We start from the raw sequence: 18,010 nt of genomic DNA, 5'->3' as shown, positions 1-18,010 counted from the left end.
TTGGACTGCAGTACCCATTTCAATCCTACACACTCCACCGTTAACTATAAAATCAGTTTTTAACAGGAGCTCTTAATTATACATTACGGCAAATGGTTCTACTGTTCTTGTTACCAATGTCAGTACCATAGCAAAAAAAAATAAAAAATTGTCAATGAACACATTATACGTAATATAACAAGTGGCAGGTCTACTGGTCTGCAGTTACACTTAATGCACATCCATTTTGACATCAGAATTTGTCCCATCCATTATCACTGTCAATCAACACAATTTTGGGTTCAATCCTGCATCTAAATGTTAGTCATTCCTGAAACTTTGCAGCATGAAAAATTTTACTTTTATTCAGACTGTGAATGGATTATATACAGAATACAAATATCAAAGACAGGTTGATGGGCCATAATGATTTCCATTGTATGGAAAAAAATACTATGGAAGTCAATAGTGCTCATCAACTGTTTGGTTACCAGCGTATCTCAAAATATCTTCTAAGTTCTTTCTTCAAAAGAAACGTATACAGGTTTGGAACAACATGAGGGTGAGAAAATAACGACAGAATTTCATTTTCAGGAGAACTATCCCTTTAAGTGTTTTGAGTGTGATAAACTCTGTTCTCGGCTAAAGAAAAACCAAAGGACATTGAAAACAAATAATTTTCCCTGTGTTTTCCAGGACGCATGGGAATCCTGATAATGAAGGACATCATTGGTTTCTTTTTCAAGAGGTATTGAACCACTGGCCATTGCCGATCAGAACACCACTCATTAGAATCCAGCCCGTTTCTTTCAGCAAAGCCCAAACCTTGAGTTGACTGAAGTGCCATCTTCACTGGGGTCAAGTGTTGACACTGCAGTGCTGATGAAATGCCTTGGGCACAACGATAATCTTGTGTTTACATCAGTAACGTGGAACCAAAGCCTCAGGTTTACAACGAAGGCAGTCATTGATTAATTGTCTTCTATACGCAGCCATTCGACGTTTTGTTTGAAAAAGCAGGACCCAATTGTTTCCAATACAACCGCTTTACTCAAGATCAACGCTGGTCCGTTTGAACCATAAGTCACCGCCTAACATTTAAATACAACTCTATTATAGCTGTGCTTCATTCAAAGGAGGGGACAAAAACAATTACAATGAAACATGACAGACATTCAACAAACGTAGGAACAGTGAAGAGTAAAGTTTCTAGAAATGTGATTTCATTTTTAAGGTGTCTGCATTGGTCTCCACCACAATGTTTTCAATCCGCTTGTTATACTGCTCCAACGTTGTGAGGAGACGCTCGTAGATCTCCTGAAGAAGAACAGGGACAGAGGTTACGACACACTGAACATGGCCTTCTCTTTAAACTAGCCCACTTACACAAACACAAGACACACACCTGGGCTTTTTGAGTGTGCTGGTTGCACTTCTCTCTCAGCTCCTGCATCTTTTCCTTGAACTGCTTAGTTTCACGGTTGCTTTCTTCAATTTTTTTCACATATTCTTCTCGTTTCTGGTGGATTTTGTCATATTGCCTGAATAAAACAAATGAGAGAATTAGTGGTTCTCAATCAGGACACAGAAACAGATGAAGCTCCTCTCCTCCATCCTTCTGTGGTGTAACGAAACACTCATGTCACTATCAGGGCACTTTAAGACTAAATAAAGAAGGGTATGGTAAAAATTACTGTTGATTAAAATCCTAAATCTGGCATTATGGGGTGGACCTGGTCCACAGGCCAATGGTGACACCAGAATACAACTATTCATGATTCTGAAGCTGAAAACACTGTTTGCACTCCGTCACTGACTAATGTAGGCCATACTGGTAAAATCAGAGATTTGGCATCATCAGAACCCACAAATATTACACCATTGCAATATTATATATTCGCTACCCGATGAAACTCACGCATGTCCAAAACGGTTACTTTTCAGGAAGTGAAAAAAACAACGCATTTCAAAAGCAGTTGAATGTAGCGTTGTCATACTTGGTACGGCATCTTTACATGTAACCATATTCTTGCCAGTGTAATGATATAATCCACATTTGACCAAAATTGAGTTTAAATGGACATACGTGCATATTTTACAGTAACGGTGGTCGATACGCGTTCTTCCGATCATTAATTAGAATGGCCAAGTCGCGTTTCATATTGACAGAGGAATACGTGCTGGACATTCTCAGCCTCTGGCAAGCGGTGACAGCAGTATGAGTGAGGCATGTTCTAGTGACAATCATGACAGTAGCATTACAGGCTATAATTTGATCAGTTTGACTAAGAAAAAAAAAAGTTTGAATCTTATCAATGAGACTGAGTTTATTAACATACTAGCAAGCAAACTAATCTGTGAAGAACTAGATTAGAACTAAACTGTGGAGAGCTTCAATGTCGTACTTTCGGCTATCCAGTGCTGAGCTTCGATGAAACTTCACGAGACCGGCGAGATGCTTCCACAGGGCGGGAGAAACGCGGCGTGATTGACAGCTTTGACACCAAATGGATATACGTGAAAATCACATGACATGATTTCACAACTTTTCATTGGCCATTTAGATATGTGAAGCATACTGTATACGGAAATGAACCTGGACATTCAATCCATCGAAAAATCTCAAAATCAGCAAAATGGACACACGTGGTTTTCATCAGACAGCGACGATATGCATTACATATAGTTTTAGTATAGTACAGTACAGGCATTGGTTGGATCTCTTGCACACTCACCCTTTCTCTCCCTCTATTAACACACACATGCATAAGAATAAACCATTAAAACGCTTTTAATCATCATCATCATCATACTACTAAGACTAAACGCACAATATGGTGAATGCTTTAAATGACATCTGTTTCACTGAGGAGTGCCGCTCCAGATGACCAATGCAGTCCATCAGTCCTAGATTACCATCCGCACACTATAAACGGTTCGCTCATCCAGAAATCTCATGTTGCTCTGGTGTATCACGCACACACACACGTACATTTGAACATCCGTGTTTACTGCAGTATATGCTGCTAGTCTGTTCATCGTATAAAGCGATTGTCTCTTCAGAATGCGTGTTTTAGACCACTCAATTGATTATTTTTACGATGCTTTCATGACCTTTTTCGGATCTTTTAAGTTTTAGAGGAAAGGACTTTAAATGGAATGACAGAATCTCAGGGACAGGTTTCATAAACATTTTGGAAGATGAATGAAATCTTATAGGTTTGAAACTATATGAAGGAGAGTACATAACAGAATTAACATTTTTGTGTGTATTATCCCTTTTTAAACACAGTAAGAGGAGTAAAACTAAGTTATTATGGCATTACATAGAGTTCACTTCACCGATATGCATCGTTGCAGTCTTATATTGCAATAAACATAAATTACATATGAAGTGAATAACAGGGATTCTCTCTTCATCACAGCACCTGTTATTGGGTGGGATATATTAGGCAGCAAGCGAACATTTTGTTGTCAAAGTTGATGTGTTAGAAGCAGGAAAAATGGGCAAGTGTAAGGATTTGACAAGGGCCAAATTGTGATGGCTAGACGACTGGGTCAGAGCATCTCCAAAACTGTAGCACTTGTGGGGTGTTCCCGGTCTGCAGTGGTCAGTATCTATCAAAAGTGCTCCATAAAGAGCGAACAGTGGTGAGCCGGCGACGGGGTCATGGGCGGCCAAGGCTCATTGATGCACGTGGGGAGCGAAGGCTGGCCCGTGTGGTCCGATCAAACAGACGAGCTACTGTAGCTCAAATTGGGGGAATCTTTTTTTTTAATCTTTAGGTTCATTTGGAGAAGTTGCAAACAAAAGAGAATCAACGCATCCAATGCTATAGACCATAATAATTTGTTATGTTTATATTAGGGATGGTCAAATTGACCGTTTAACCATTAACCGAAAGTAAGAATTTTGACCGATTATTACCATCTAATACTACGGTTTAAAAAGTTTTTTTTTTTTTTTTTTTGCTGCATGGTTAAAGAAAAATATGCTGTATTTGTTAACTCATGGGGAGCATTGACACGTGCAACCACACATGCCTAAACAGACATATTTCGCACAATGAAAAAATGGAAAAGAAGTAGGCCTACTGTGTCCATTTCAACAGAAAGGGCGACGAAGTTAATTGCAAAATATGCTATGCGGTATTAAAATACAGCACTAGTACAAGCTCCTGGCTGGTGGAAAGCAAATGAAATGCGCTTCCCAAGGCTGGCCACTCTAGCGAGGCGTTACCTCTGCATTCCCGGGGCATCAGTGCCATCTGAAGCCTTGTCTGAAGCCACCCCTTGCCTGTCACCCCCCCATTTTGGCAAGTGGGGCATTTTGACATACCCAAAATAAAAAGGCTGCTGCTCGCAAGTCTTTCTGAATATACACAAAAGTAACATATCTAGAAAGCCAACGCTTAAGAGTTTACAATTCAAGACTCAGAATTACTCAGACTGTTATTAATATGGAGATATATAGCCTCAAACATTAAAGTCCCTGGTAAAGGTAATTCTGAGATTTTTTTCTAAATACATTATAAATGTTAGAAATGTATTGCTGAAACACATTACAAAGACTGAACTACGTAGTACTGAATTCAGAAGTTAGACGGCTAAACAGTTTTTTACCGTTGCTGTGCTCAGGATTTTCTGGGCGGGGCTAAAACGGTGGCTCGATGACGCACTGGAGCCACCGAGCCTGGCTCCTCCCCTAACAGGATCATAACTAGAGCACATTCGCATCAGTTTGCCTGCTCGATCGCGAGACTGTCAGTACTGTTAGTTACTATAGCCGACAACTTACAAAACAAAAACGATGATCAAGAAGAGGTGGATTAATTTTGTGAACAGCTGCCTTGATTGAGAGCTGAGGATCACCACCGACACCTGCCTCTGCAGTGAATTTACACCGGATAGTTTTACAAACTTTCACCGGAGACAACTGGGATTCACTGATAATCCGCTGCAGAACCGACTATCCCCCGCCCAGGCCTTCATCCTCCCGTCCCGCCGACGTCTGGTGCGTCGTGACTCGTGATCATAGACGGTCGTGATCAGTACGTGAATGTTGTCTTGTGTCCTACGGCAGCTGTCCCGCGAGTGGGCGTGGTTTCGGCGCCGACAGCGGACACACCCCCAGCGTTTGAGAGCAGAGAATGCTGCTCATTTTTTGACTTTACAGGGACTTTAAAAACAAAATAAAAAAAATGTATAATATATTTTTAAATGTATCGAAATATTATGTAAATGTAGTATAACAACTTATAACCACAACTAAAGTGAAGCCACAAGTGTGGTCATGCTTCATTTCAAATATGAGGATGAAATCTCTAAAATTATGCATTTTATGAAGACTATTGTAAGACTATGTGATGTGAGTTTTTAGCAAAAGCTAAGATAAGATGCTATCATTATGTCATTGGCCTGTAAAACACATACTTGCAGTCTACTAACTAATCTTTCAACTGCTTAATTCTTACGCTATTGTTTTCATTCAATGAAACTTTCACACGTCTGTCATGAATGACTTAATCCTCATTCTTTTTATAGTAATTATTTTGTATTGAGCCATTATAACCTATTCAGACATTCTGGAGGGCCCATCAACCCCACATTAATGATTGCCACAAATATCGTATTGATTCAGTATCAATTCATATGTATATAGGCTACTGTACATATAAGGAAAAATAAGTTTGCCTTTTTAGCACTATTTTAAACTTTTCTTGGGTTAGATTATATTTGCTCACATTCATTAATATTCACTTGTGTGTGTGCTCTAGTGTTTGATCATGTCTAAATATGTATTCAAATGCAAAACCTAAAAATAAGTAAGCAGTTATGATCTGCAATACTTTTTTGAGCAACGAGACTAGATACATGTATATTTATTAAAGAGCCATACAGGCACCTAGTGGGTAATGGCATTACAAAAGACAATTATTATTTTTCTAGCCACAAAATTACTATAATTTGCCTCTTTGAACTGGAATTCTCCATTTTACCTTAATTACTATACTAATTGTAATATAAATAATAAAAATATTTGAAGAAAATATTTTAAGTGGTCATTAAAGGACCATAATTATTGCACAAATAGTATTTAGTACCAAAATATTCAATAAATATTATTGAACTAAAATATAGAACATTTATTTAATTGAAAAATAGTTAAAGCTGCAGTCCGTAACTTTTTTGGGTTAAAAATTATCCAAAATATATTTTTTAGCAAGTACATAACCAGCCAGTGTTCAATACTATCTGCTTACATTAGCTCGATTTACAAAGGTAAGCTTGTAATAATGTTTTTAATTCCAGTGGTACTGGTGGATTTCCGCGGGAAATTCAAGCATACGTTTGCGTCATTACGTCACATCTGTACACATAACGAAGGTGTCCCGCTAGTAGGCTATATTGCGTGTGAGGCTGTTGGAGGTGGAGATTTATTGCCTTTTCTCACAGCACTTGATATAATTAAATGTATCAATTTTATAGCAGATCCAGAAAGGTTCAAACGACAATCACCAGTGACAACTGGAGGTTCACCCGTTGTAAAATGCAAAAGACTTCGGACTTGAAAGTCCTTGAATCTGGTGTTCATGAAAGAGTGGGAACCCTGCCTTTATATCCTTGTTTTCGCACGGGCCCGGTTGAAGTCTCTTTTTTTCTGTAGCCACTCCGAGGGTGCGTCTCAAACAGCACCCTAGTTCAGTAGTGAAGGCACTGATCAGGACATAAGTCAATGGGCTGACTCCCTGATCAGTGCCCTGACTACTGAACTAAGGAGTTTTATAAATCATTACTTAAAGGTCCCGTTTTTCGTGTTTTTTTGAAGCTTTGATTGTGTTTACAGTGTGCAATATAACATGTGTTCATGTTTCGCGTGTAAAAAAAACACAGTATTTTTCACACAATTTACTTATCTGTATACTGCTGTTTTCACTGTCCTCAAAACGGCTTGAAAGATTTCCCTGTTCTATGAAGTCCCTCCTTCAGAAATACGTAACGAGTTCTGATTGTGCCAGCGGTTCCAGTGTTGTGATTCGACAGCAGCTTAGGGCACGCAGAGCGCACGTTACCGGAAAGTTCACGCCTCTCACCATAACGGGGATGCATGCGCTCAATGATCTCTAAGTACAGCGTCCCTGGGAAAGCCAAACAAAGGTGACTTGACTCCGGGATGAAAATAACAGCGTCTCGACGACATGGCAACAAACAAACTATACGAACGCAACACTTCCTATTCTCCACGCGGGAGCAACAAGACCACGCCCCCTTTTTCGTGTGTTCTTGTGGGCGGAGGTTAGTCGACATACTGCTCTACTGACATAATTAAAGCAGGAAATACCAGGATGTAGTCCTAACCAGCCGTTCGCTGTAGGCTTTGAAAGGGAACTTCTGTTAAATAAAATATCTCGCTTGGCATTGAACTTTGAGCTTTATAATTTTACAGGTATTATAAATGCTCTAACAGCAACATAACACACTAACTAAAGTTTGAAAAATGGGATCACGAAGAACAGGACCTTTAATTAAAACATCAAAAAAATAGAGATAATATTGTATACATGTATTTTCCAATTAAATAAAAAGATATGGAATAAGTGAATTGTTAGGCAGTAAAAATATGCACAATTATTTATTAAATCACCTTTACATGTACCTTTTTAAAAATCAATTTGAAAGCTTTTAAAGACCTACACATTATATTTAACATATATAATTGCTGCCATAACGGCCCATTTCAAATGTTTATGTGCTTTTCTTCTTTTTATTTTTTGAGCGGTGATGAAATATTGCTTTTGTAAATACTTGCCAGCATTTCAGTAATAGAAGTCTAGATCTTTAAAATGCATCCAAATTACAGCAAAGCGCAACCGTACGGTGCTTTTCAGGGGTCAAAAAGGATATAAACAGTGAATTTTGAAGTGATCTCATCTTGAAAACTCAGAGATGTGGATTCGGACGGCAATTAAATGACCACACAACCTTGGTGTTTGTCTAAAAACACTAGGCAATTCGGCCTGGGATTTTTACACGGGTGGTGGGAGAAAAACACTGACGGCAATAAAAATCACAGACTAACCCCTGTCAATGATGAAAAACCTTAAGACCCCACGAGAAACTATTACCGTCCTAATAGGGCTTTTGACAGTAGATGGCGCTTATGGAACAACAGCATTACGGGAGGAAGCTATTTCAATATATTTCTGCTTTGTTCTGGCTTTGGCAGCGCATGAAGGCCAATTTTTGTAAAAGCACCATGCTACTCAAACAAAATGCAGTTCATGCTTAATTCAAGCACTTTCAAGGACCTATGTTTGTTTTCAAGTACTTTACAGGCCTTGAATCCATGTGTCTGAAATTCAAGAACTTTCAAGAAGCATGGGAACCCTGTAAAGGGTTTTTGAAAGGTGGCGTGAACACAGTGTTTTAAAGGGGTTCAAAACGAACGCAGAGACCGCTTTTTTCTGCTGGACAAGACATTACAATGGTTAAATTATGTATTAGAAGCACACTTGTTCGTTTAATTCATAGAGTTACAGAGTTTTCTTTGTTGTGCCCTTCTCGTTTTGCTATGTGCATTATGGTAAATATCAATTATTTTGTGCTAGCTATGAGAGGGAGCAATTCACCTCTACTCCACATTCATTTGTTGGTATATGACAGTTAGAAATTAGACTGCACAGAAATGGAAACTAAACTACAGGTAGCCCTAATACACATTAAATGTAGTCACGCTAGGCTGAGTTTGTTAACATTACCAATTTGAAAACAAAGTATAATTTGCACGGTTTGACATGACATGATAAGCGATCGTTAGATTTAATCATCGCGATTTACTGCAATGCTTTTTTCCCCTTAGTTGGTCAGAAAAAAAGTGGTTATCTACTTAATTTGTTCAGATGACATTTTCTGGTGAAAAATTATTATGTTGGTCATACTTTCAAAAAGTATAATCTGTGATTCTTAATGACAGTATCCACACCGGCGCGGTGACTGACAGCCGCACATTCTCCTCAAAACATTGGATTCCTCCACGCTGTGCCGTGCCGAGGCACAAATCACGTAAAGTTGATAATTCTGCGGATAACTGTAATTGCAGATTTCGAACAGAGATGGCAACAAAGAGGAAAAACTATGGACTGCAGCTTTAAGGTGGACCACCAATGAGTAATGAGTAGAGAATGCGACCAATTAGTAAGGAATACCTGAGGGCAAAATACAAGAAAAACATTAACATTAATGTTAACAATGTTGCATCCATCATCACTCTCCATAATAAAATGATCCTGTAAATATGGTTGATGTAATAATCAATGCACACTACTATTATTTAGTTTATTTAGATAGGGACAGATACAAAAGACATAGATAAACTTGAACATTCATCTGATTTATGCATCATAGCATTTTTAGCTAAAGCTAATTCACAACACTTGTCCCTAGTGGGGCTTTTAAAAATACACTATGCTGTACTGTTTACCAAAACGGGGGGTTAATATGCAGATGAATCATTTCTGAGCGTGACTTAAAGAGAATGACACATTTAATATAAAAAAATATATATTTTATTTACAACACGGCAACGCCTGGAACTCAAGTGTTGTGACACATGACACAAAAAATAAAAGACTGACAGTAGGGGTGTAACGGTACACAAAACTGACGGTTCTGTACGCATCTCGGTTTTGAAATCACGGTTCGGTACAGCAGTTTTACAAAATTGCTTTTTACATTTAACAGTGGTTTACTGAAGAAGAAAAAAAGTGTGTCCTTGAATGAATTAAATTATATCAAAGTGTATTGAAGATATTGCTGTAAACTATATAGGGAGCCCTTACTTGCACATTGATATTAAAGGTTAACAAAATAGAGCACAAATTATTAGCCTAAATTCAGTTGCTATTTATTTTAGGTATAATAATCAACATTTCATAATCAACACTCAAATAAGAACATTGTATGCAAACTTCACATAAGGCAGTTTTTGCATTAACTTCTAAATCTAATTATAAAATTGTTTTTTTCTCAAATTCGTTGTTGAAATATAATAATTTATAAACAGAGTCTGTCATTTTCATGACAGGTTTATTTAACATGCATGAAATAATCAAGACATCACTAACAGGTTAAATAGAATATAATGAAAATGTAGGCTAATATAGAGCATATATTTAGTGAAAGAGTTGATTTCTCTAGTGAATAAAATTCTGTGGACACTGAATGACAGCCTGAGGTAAATGTGATGCTAACGTTACATGACATTGTTTAGTTTACAAGCAGTTATATTGACGTCTTTCCCCCGTTGAAACACTGATTTAGCGATTACACCACATATACATGACAGTAAGTTGTAATGTCATACCTCAGCACACCTTCAGATTGTCATTCATGTTTATTCTTTAGTAAAGAGATGATCGATCGCCTTCACAGATGATCGCGTTATATATTCATATAATGAGCGGCGGTTATTGGTCTGGAAAATTAACCGAAATGAGCATCCCTACTTTATATAGCGCTTTTCTGGGTACTAAAAGCGCTTTACATTGTAACGAATGTAGCAATTATGGACGCAGACATATAGATGAATTAATCTTTCAAATTATTCGATCAAATAAACATCCCCTTCACAAGCCCAATTCAGCTCCAGACCCCAGGAAATCGACCATCGATCACGAGAGAGATGGAGGCTCGATTCTGCCCGGAGCTACTAGTTGTTGATAACTTCCTATGGACTCATGACCAAACTCAGTTAGAGAGGACAGAGGACTCGTTGTGTTCACAAGACAAAGAAACAACCAGATCTGTCTTTTCGATGACCGGTAAATGAACTCCACGTGACAGCTAAAACTCCAAGCAAGCTCACAGAAACTGTTAGCTTATGGAGTGCATCAAATAACGGATTATTGGACTTTCATTCAAATAGCCTTCGACATAGCTTGTTAGTGTGTTTACAACTGATACATGTGACTATTATGCATGTATATAACTCCCAATTCATGCAATTACGTAACTATTGAATGAGCGGATGAAAAGGCATCGTGTTTGATACCGGTGTGTTCGTATGGGTATAATCCAACAGATGAGCTGAATGAAATCTTTATAGAATTGATCATGCCCTTATAGTAAGAAATTAGGTCTAAATTTACTCTCTGCTTAAGAGCAGGAAACTAAATTCTATAGATAACCCAATTTCGTGGGAGGGGTGGAGACACAGTCACCCCTGAAGCCTAATTGGCCAGAACCCATCCAGGGGATGGGCAAATATTTGAGTTTAATCTCAGAACACGAACAAAGAGTTTAGTTCAGAGTTCAGTTGAGTTGAGTTCGGTTCAAGTCAGCTCAAGTTCGGTTCCAGTTCGGTTCGAGCTGGTTCGCGGCCTGTTCGCAGTTCAGAGATGAGTTAAGTCCTAGCAGTTTGGCGAGAGTTGAGTTCTGAACGGAGATCTCCCAGGAGACGATCTGACGATCGTGACAGACCAACATCAGAGAAAATGGGTTAACAACGATTTCATTCAGGCCATCTGTCTTTCTCTCACTTTCCTTTCTTTTACTTAAAGTTTATTTTATTTCCGTTAAGTCTCGGGTTCTGTTAAGTTTCGCCGCAAAAGCTTCTCAACAACGAGTCTCCAACCGCACGCTTCAACTTCAAACAACGCCCACAAGACTTTCATCCAGCCGCCAACACGCCACGTGGTTGGCTTCCCCAGACGTCGACCAGACCTTCAGCGAATCAAAGATCCGGGAAAACCCCTGTCCAGCCAGGAAAAGGGGATCCCCTTGTCAGACGACACACGAGACAAAAACGCAAGTAATGCCTCTTGATTCCGAGCTGAACTGGTGCATTAGATCAAATGTAATAACCCTGCCTAAGAAACGATAGGAGCTTAAATTACTGATCAATGGTTTCTTCAGGTCATGTGTCATAAATGCATAGATTGCTTAGGATTTCATAATTTCTCTCTCTTAGAACTTATTCTTTCCTCACCTTCCTTTCTGCAACGTGTGAATGTGCGAGTGTTTATGTTAGATATTAGTTTGATGTGTTAGAGTAATCAATAAAGTTCCGTTTGTATTCAAAGATAACTGTTCTTGTGTTATGTGCTTATCAATTTAATGTCTTGAACTGCCGATCTAAGTTACCTGGCTGTTAAATAGTGTTTCACTATTGTTCGGATATTAATATCCGCTGCAGAGTTGATATTTACGGCCCGTTCAAATGAACGCTGGAAGAGTCATTTGCTCGGCTGTAAAATAGACTCTCAAAATTCCCTATGAATTCATTAATTCATTCATTTGAGCTAAATATACACGTTTCCCTTTAACAGAGCCCCCTTTAAGTTCTTACATATCGACGGACGACTGAGTTAAGGTGTAAACATTAATTCTGAATTAATTATAAAGTCATTAGAGTCTTTCATTTTAATTCAGTTCCCCGTTGAGTTATTATTTGATCTGACTCATAGTCGCTACAACATGGAAGGGGCGAATCTCCTCAAACACCACTAATGTGCAGCATCCACCTAGATCAGTGGTTCTCAAACGTTTTATACCAAGTACCACCTCAGAAAATATTTGGCTCTCCAAGTAGCACCATAATGACCAACATTAAAATACAGTAGCGTAGTAGGCCTAACTATTCAGCTACAGCTCTGCACAGTTCAAAAACGAGGCAGCTTATTCCTAATAAGAATATTTATTGTTGTCAGCCACTTTAACATTGTAAATACAGTTTGTACATTAACACTAAAATATAAAATAATTAAATAAAGATGAAATTAAAATGTATTGTTTTAACATGAATTTATATTTAAAGTCCCTGTAAAGTTAAAATCAAATATGTGTTCTGAGTTTATCACACCACAGAAAAATGTGTTATTAAATGTGTGCCAAATTTAAATGATAAAAAAAAAACGCGCTGAAACCACGCCCACTAGCAGGGAAACTGCGGTTAGCACACAAAACAACTGGGCAGTGGCTGGCACGTACCGCAACAATGGCACCAGATGTTGGCGTGACGGGCGGATTAAGTCCTGTGTCGGTCCGGCAGTAGATTATCAGTGAATCCCAGTTGTCTCTGATGAACGTTTGTAAAACTATCCGGTGTGAAACGATCACTGGCGGAAGGCAGGTGTTGGTGGTGTTTCAAGGTAGCTGTTCACAAAATTAATCCACCTCTTCTTGATATCGGTGATTTTGTTTTATAAGCTTTTAATACGTTTTACAATTAGGTAATATGCATGTACGTGATGAAGGCATAATTAGCTAGCTAACTTTAGGCTGTAGTAACTAGCGGTAGTGACAGCAACGGGCGACCTGATGCGAATGACGTTAGTTGTTATAATGTTAGGGGAGGGGCAAGGCCCAGTGGCTCGAGCGCGTCATCGAGCCACCGTTTTAGTACAACACCGTTCACAGTCTTTGTAACGTGTTTCAGCAATACATTTCTAACATTTATAATGTATTTAGAATCGCGTTTACAGCGACTTTAATTTAGTGATTCCTCTGCGTACCACTAGAGACGCCTGAGTACCACTAGTGGTACGCGTACCACACTTTGAGAACCACTGATCTAGATGCGACGGCAGCCATATTGCGCCTGAACACCCACCAGCTGATTGGTGGAGGAGACCGAGTGATGAAGCCAATCATTATATGGGGATTATAAGGACGCTATGATGGACAGAGGACAATGGGCAAATTTGGCCAGGATGCCGGGTTGCACCCCTACTCTTTTTCCAAAAGATCCTAGAGGGGCTATGCCACTGAAAGGGTCAGTTCACTCAAAAATGATAATTCTGTCATGCATTCACCCTCATGTCGTTCCAAACCCATAAGACTTTTGTTCACCTTTGAAACAAATGCAGATATTTTTAATGAAATCAGAGATTCCCTCCACTGACAGTCTGTTCACCCAACTGATGATGTTCTGATGCTTCCAAATGTTCATGAAGATGACGTCAGCGTCTATATTTTTAAATGTTACTTAGTTTCAGAGCGTTCAGAGAATATTCAAAATCAATGTTTCCATAATGTTTGCAAAATGTAACGTTACCTTAACGCTCAAATAACCAAGAAAAAAAACCCTGGATGTTTTGAACATTCTGAAATAACGATTTCTAAACTTAATAGGAACTTTAGCGAAATGCTTTTAGAATAGGGTTAACGAGGGTTAAACTGTTAATACTCGCTATAGCACATACCGAGAGTCTGAACTACCTTTAAATTGAAAGTGGCTTATAAATGCAAAGCACAAGGTGACAAAACACGAGACGCTTGGTTTGGAGTTTACATATAGAAGATAAACATTTGATTCAAATTAAAGTCACGGCAGCACAGTCTTCCTTTCAGTTCTTCACACACATGAATGCATACATTCTATATTACTTTTAAAAAAATCTCTTTTCTTAAAAAATCTTCTAATATTTAGCACAGGAAGTGTATTATCACATTAATTAATATTCATAGAAAAGGATCCTTCAAAATCTACTGTAATAGATGGTTTTCCACTTACCCATATATATTTTTGACCTGCTGATCTTTGACCTCTTTCTTCTTCTGCCGACGGATCTGTTGTTTGGACTGCTTGTCGAGCTTCATGGCAAGCGCCCTCTTCATCTGAGTCTCTTCATTGCTCATGCTCTTCAGCTCTTTCTGCAAGGTTTCATTCATGGCTGCTAATCGCTGGACCTGATCATTTAAACAAATAAAAAATAATAATAATTTAAAAAAAAATGAAGAAAATCCTTCCTTAAATAAATGACAGTCTTCAGGGCTTGACATTTGCTCACCAGCTCCTGTGGCTAGTGGTCTTCCAAAGTTACTTCACTGGCCACAATTTTGACATTGAGACCATGGGGAAAAACTGCCATATAGATACTTGTAATATCTCATTTTGTCAGCAGGTATATTAGACTGCGGTCACTTTAAGCCCTGACGCACAGATCATTACACTGTTACACATGTGCTTTCTTTTTCAACTCTTTACGTTCACTTAAAACAGAACTGACTGAGTTTACATGAATACTTGCTAAGACAGCATTTTTACATTATTTTGTGTGTTACTGTTTAAGCGCAATAAGCAGCGAAAAAATAAATATAAAATTTAGTGCTGAGAGGCGGCTTTATGTGCGAGCACATAATCTGTGGGAATTAGTAAAATTATGCGTAATACAGACAATCCCACACTGAAATTCAAGCCCTGTAACACCAACAATATTCAACCGGAGCAAAACAAGTGAGGGAGGAGAGGCGGGTTTGTGTGTCACTCGCTGTCGGAGAGATGGGGTGCCCACACATTGGTTAACTTCAAATTGAAGGACTTTCCAGGGGCCAGTTGCATAAACTAAGACATTATGTTAAGACAGTGTCTTAAGATCTAGTATGAGCCACTAGCAGTTAGGCAAGTGGCATTCAGTCTTACTTTTCGTATCAAATTAGGCCAGTCTATGTTTTTATGTAACTGATTTAAAAAAAATTATGAACCGTCTTAAAGAAAAAAATGTATGTCTAACTTGTAAGACCGGCCCCAGGTCCAATACCCTCAAATTCAAGGACTTAATGTGGGACACACTCAAGTGAGAGCGAGGCAACATCTTGTTTCCTTGTAAGATAGTGTTACAGTTTTCATGTGTCAAACACAACTATGCAAAATTGTCCAATTTATTTTGGGCCATATGACAGATCTGATATTCTATTTGTTGTATTTCTGTTTTGCATAGATCTGAAGAATATTCGGTACATCCTATACTGTATTCTAAAATGATCTGATATGAACTTTTACATGGATTTGATTGAAAAGAGCTTAGGCTCATGTAACCAGAAGTTTTAAGATTTATGAATAAACAAAAAAATATAATGACTTCATTTAACAATCACTTCTCGGTGTCAGACTCTTACGCTGTTGACATAGTAAATACAGTGCAGCGCTTCCAAGTTCTACACCAGAACTGCTGTCTATGGAGGGGTCAGAGAGCTCTCGGATTTCATCAGAATATCTTAATTTGTGTTCTGAAAATAAACAAAGGTCTTACGGTCTTAATAATCATTTTTGGGTGAACCATCCCTTTCCATAACAGTTTGCGGCAATCTAAAGTCAAAACCCCTTGTGAACGTATGGTGCGTTTCTGAACTTTACCTCCTCTTTCTGCTGGTTGGTCTTGCACATGATACTCTGCAAGTCCTGGAGCTGTTTGAGCAGGACCTGGATCTCTGCCTCCACCTGACTCGCACACTGGACCAGCATCTGCCGCTCCACCAGCCTTTCATCGGCCAGCTCCTGTCACACACACACAGTGGGAAACAATAAATCAACCTGAGAACACGTCCAATAATTTGTGAGAAAACAAAGATCTGTGCCATTAAAACAACAGCTGTATCTTGTTGCTTGTATCTTGTCTAGGGTTGGGTACCGTTCACATTTGAACCGGTACCTGAAATTCGGTACCGGTACCCAACAGTACCTTTTTTCGGTACTTTAGGGATGTTTACATCAATAACTATAAATAACCTGTAAGTCATTTATAGAAGTGTGATTGACATCATGCCAGAGCTGCCCTGGTCGCTGTCTGCCATTGTCTGTGATGTTTGTATACTGTAATATTAGGCTACTAGGTACTAAATTTAATTCATAAAAACAACAATTTTTTTTCTTTTTAATTTCATTTCTATGAAAAGATTTCCCACAAATTATGTGATGTGTATTTTCTGGTAATCAAATGAAGACAAAGCATTAATTTATGTGTGGTGTTAAAATTATATTTTAATTTAATCAAACTTTTTTGTCAAAGTGCTGCACAACTGAGCTTTATATGGTTAAAATTAAAACATGAAGAAAATGTTTAATTTATGACTTAAAAATTAAGTTTTGATAATGTATTACATTAGTGTTAGTATTATTATTACATTGAGACATCTAAATTCTACTGTACAACAGTAATGCATTTTTCAAGTTAGCCAAACTTTTATTTGACCTTTTACTGTGAATACCTTTGAGTTTGTGTGTTTATGACAAATGAAACGGTAAAATGCTCATGAAGTGACTCTCATTGGCTCTTGAGATGACGTTTGTGCGTTCATGTCCTCATATGAGACGGCAGAGATGGAAACATGCGACCGACACGCGCGATTCTGAGTGAGTGTGTGTCTGTGTGTGAGGTAAACCACGCGAATACGGCATTCATTCGCACAGAGACACCCATGAATTGAATTTAAAATGGTCTTTTTGAGGTTTAAATATTCACAGACACTAGTCTATATCACCAGATGCATTCTCAGGTACAGAAACTTGGTACCGATTGATTTAATGTGAATAGGTACTCGGTAGAACCGACGTAATTCGGTCGTGCCCTTAAAAGTACAGAGTTCGGTACCCAACCCTAATCTTGTCATAAGCAAATTTTCACATAACGGAAGTTGTGCAATATGCAAATGACACACACCTTTGACATCTTAATGCTCTTCACATTCTCCTTCATCCTTTCCATCTCGTTTTTTAGCTCTTCAGGCGACTCCACAATCTGAGACTTGAGCTTGGATATCTCATCCTTCAGTGTCGCCACATCCACTTTCCTTTGAGTCTGTAGGGGAAATAAGTCAAATAAAAACAATACAAAAAAACTTTGCACCAGTGTTATCTTAGTATCATTCAGATATGACCGTTATAAATATTTTGAATTATTTATGTTTATATTATATAACAGGGCTCGACGGTGCAACCATTTCACTTGCATTTGTGACTAAAATAGATGTGTGCGAATAAACAACCTCTGTGGATCCGTTTCTTAATAAAAGATCACAAAAAGTCTTCAATAGCTTAAATGATATATCAAGCGTCTTAATGATCAAAAACACATGAATGGCGATACTGCCTAATATGATTATTAAACTTTAAAAGGCTGTGATTCCATTAAATAAATGAGTGCGCTTCATGTCTCAAAGCCTGAAGGTGGCGTTGTTGTGCGTTCTACAGGCTCACACACATTTATGCCAAACTAAACCAATGCTGACCAATTATAACAGTTGTACGGGTTTA

General features: G+C 38.3%; 1 protein-coding gene across 1 annotated transcript in view; it reads right to left on the bottom strand.

Annotated features, from left to right (window-relative positions):
• Positions 1 to 321: 321 nt before the first annotated feature.
• Positions 322 to 18,010, bottom strand: part of nuf2 (UF2 component of NDC80 kinetochore complex) — a 74,866-nt gene continuing 57,177 nt past the window's right edge. Inside the window, exons 14-18 of the mRNA XM_079844998.1 lie at positions 17,418 to 17,555; positions 16,115 to 16,255; positions 14,492 to 14,667; positions 1,385 to 1,520; positions 322 to 1,296 (exon numbers count right to left, since the gene is read on the bottom strand). Coding sequence (XP_079701124.1) covers positions 1,189 to 1,296; positions 1,385 to 1,520; positions 14,492 to 14,667; positions 16,115 to 16,255; positions 17,418 to 17,555 — 699 coding nt within the window. The 3' untranslated portion in view covers positions 322 to 1,188. The remainder of the gene's footprint in view (positions 1,297 to 1,384; positions 1,521 to 14,491; positions 14,668 to 16,114; positions 16,256 to 17,417; positions 17,556 to 18,010) is intronic.

The sequence above is a fragment of the Gobio gobio genome (genome assembly GCF_949357685.1).
Source record: "Gobio gobio genome assembly, chromosome: 19".
NCBI classification, from domain to species: Eukaryota; Metazoa; Chordata; class Actinopteri; order Cypriniformes; family Gobionidae; genus Gobio; species Gobio gobio.
Note: the sequence above shows the minus strand (reverse complement) of the source record. Positions and strands in the feature narration are given on the sequence as shown.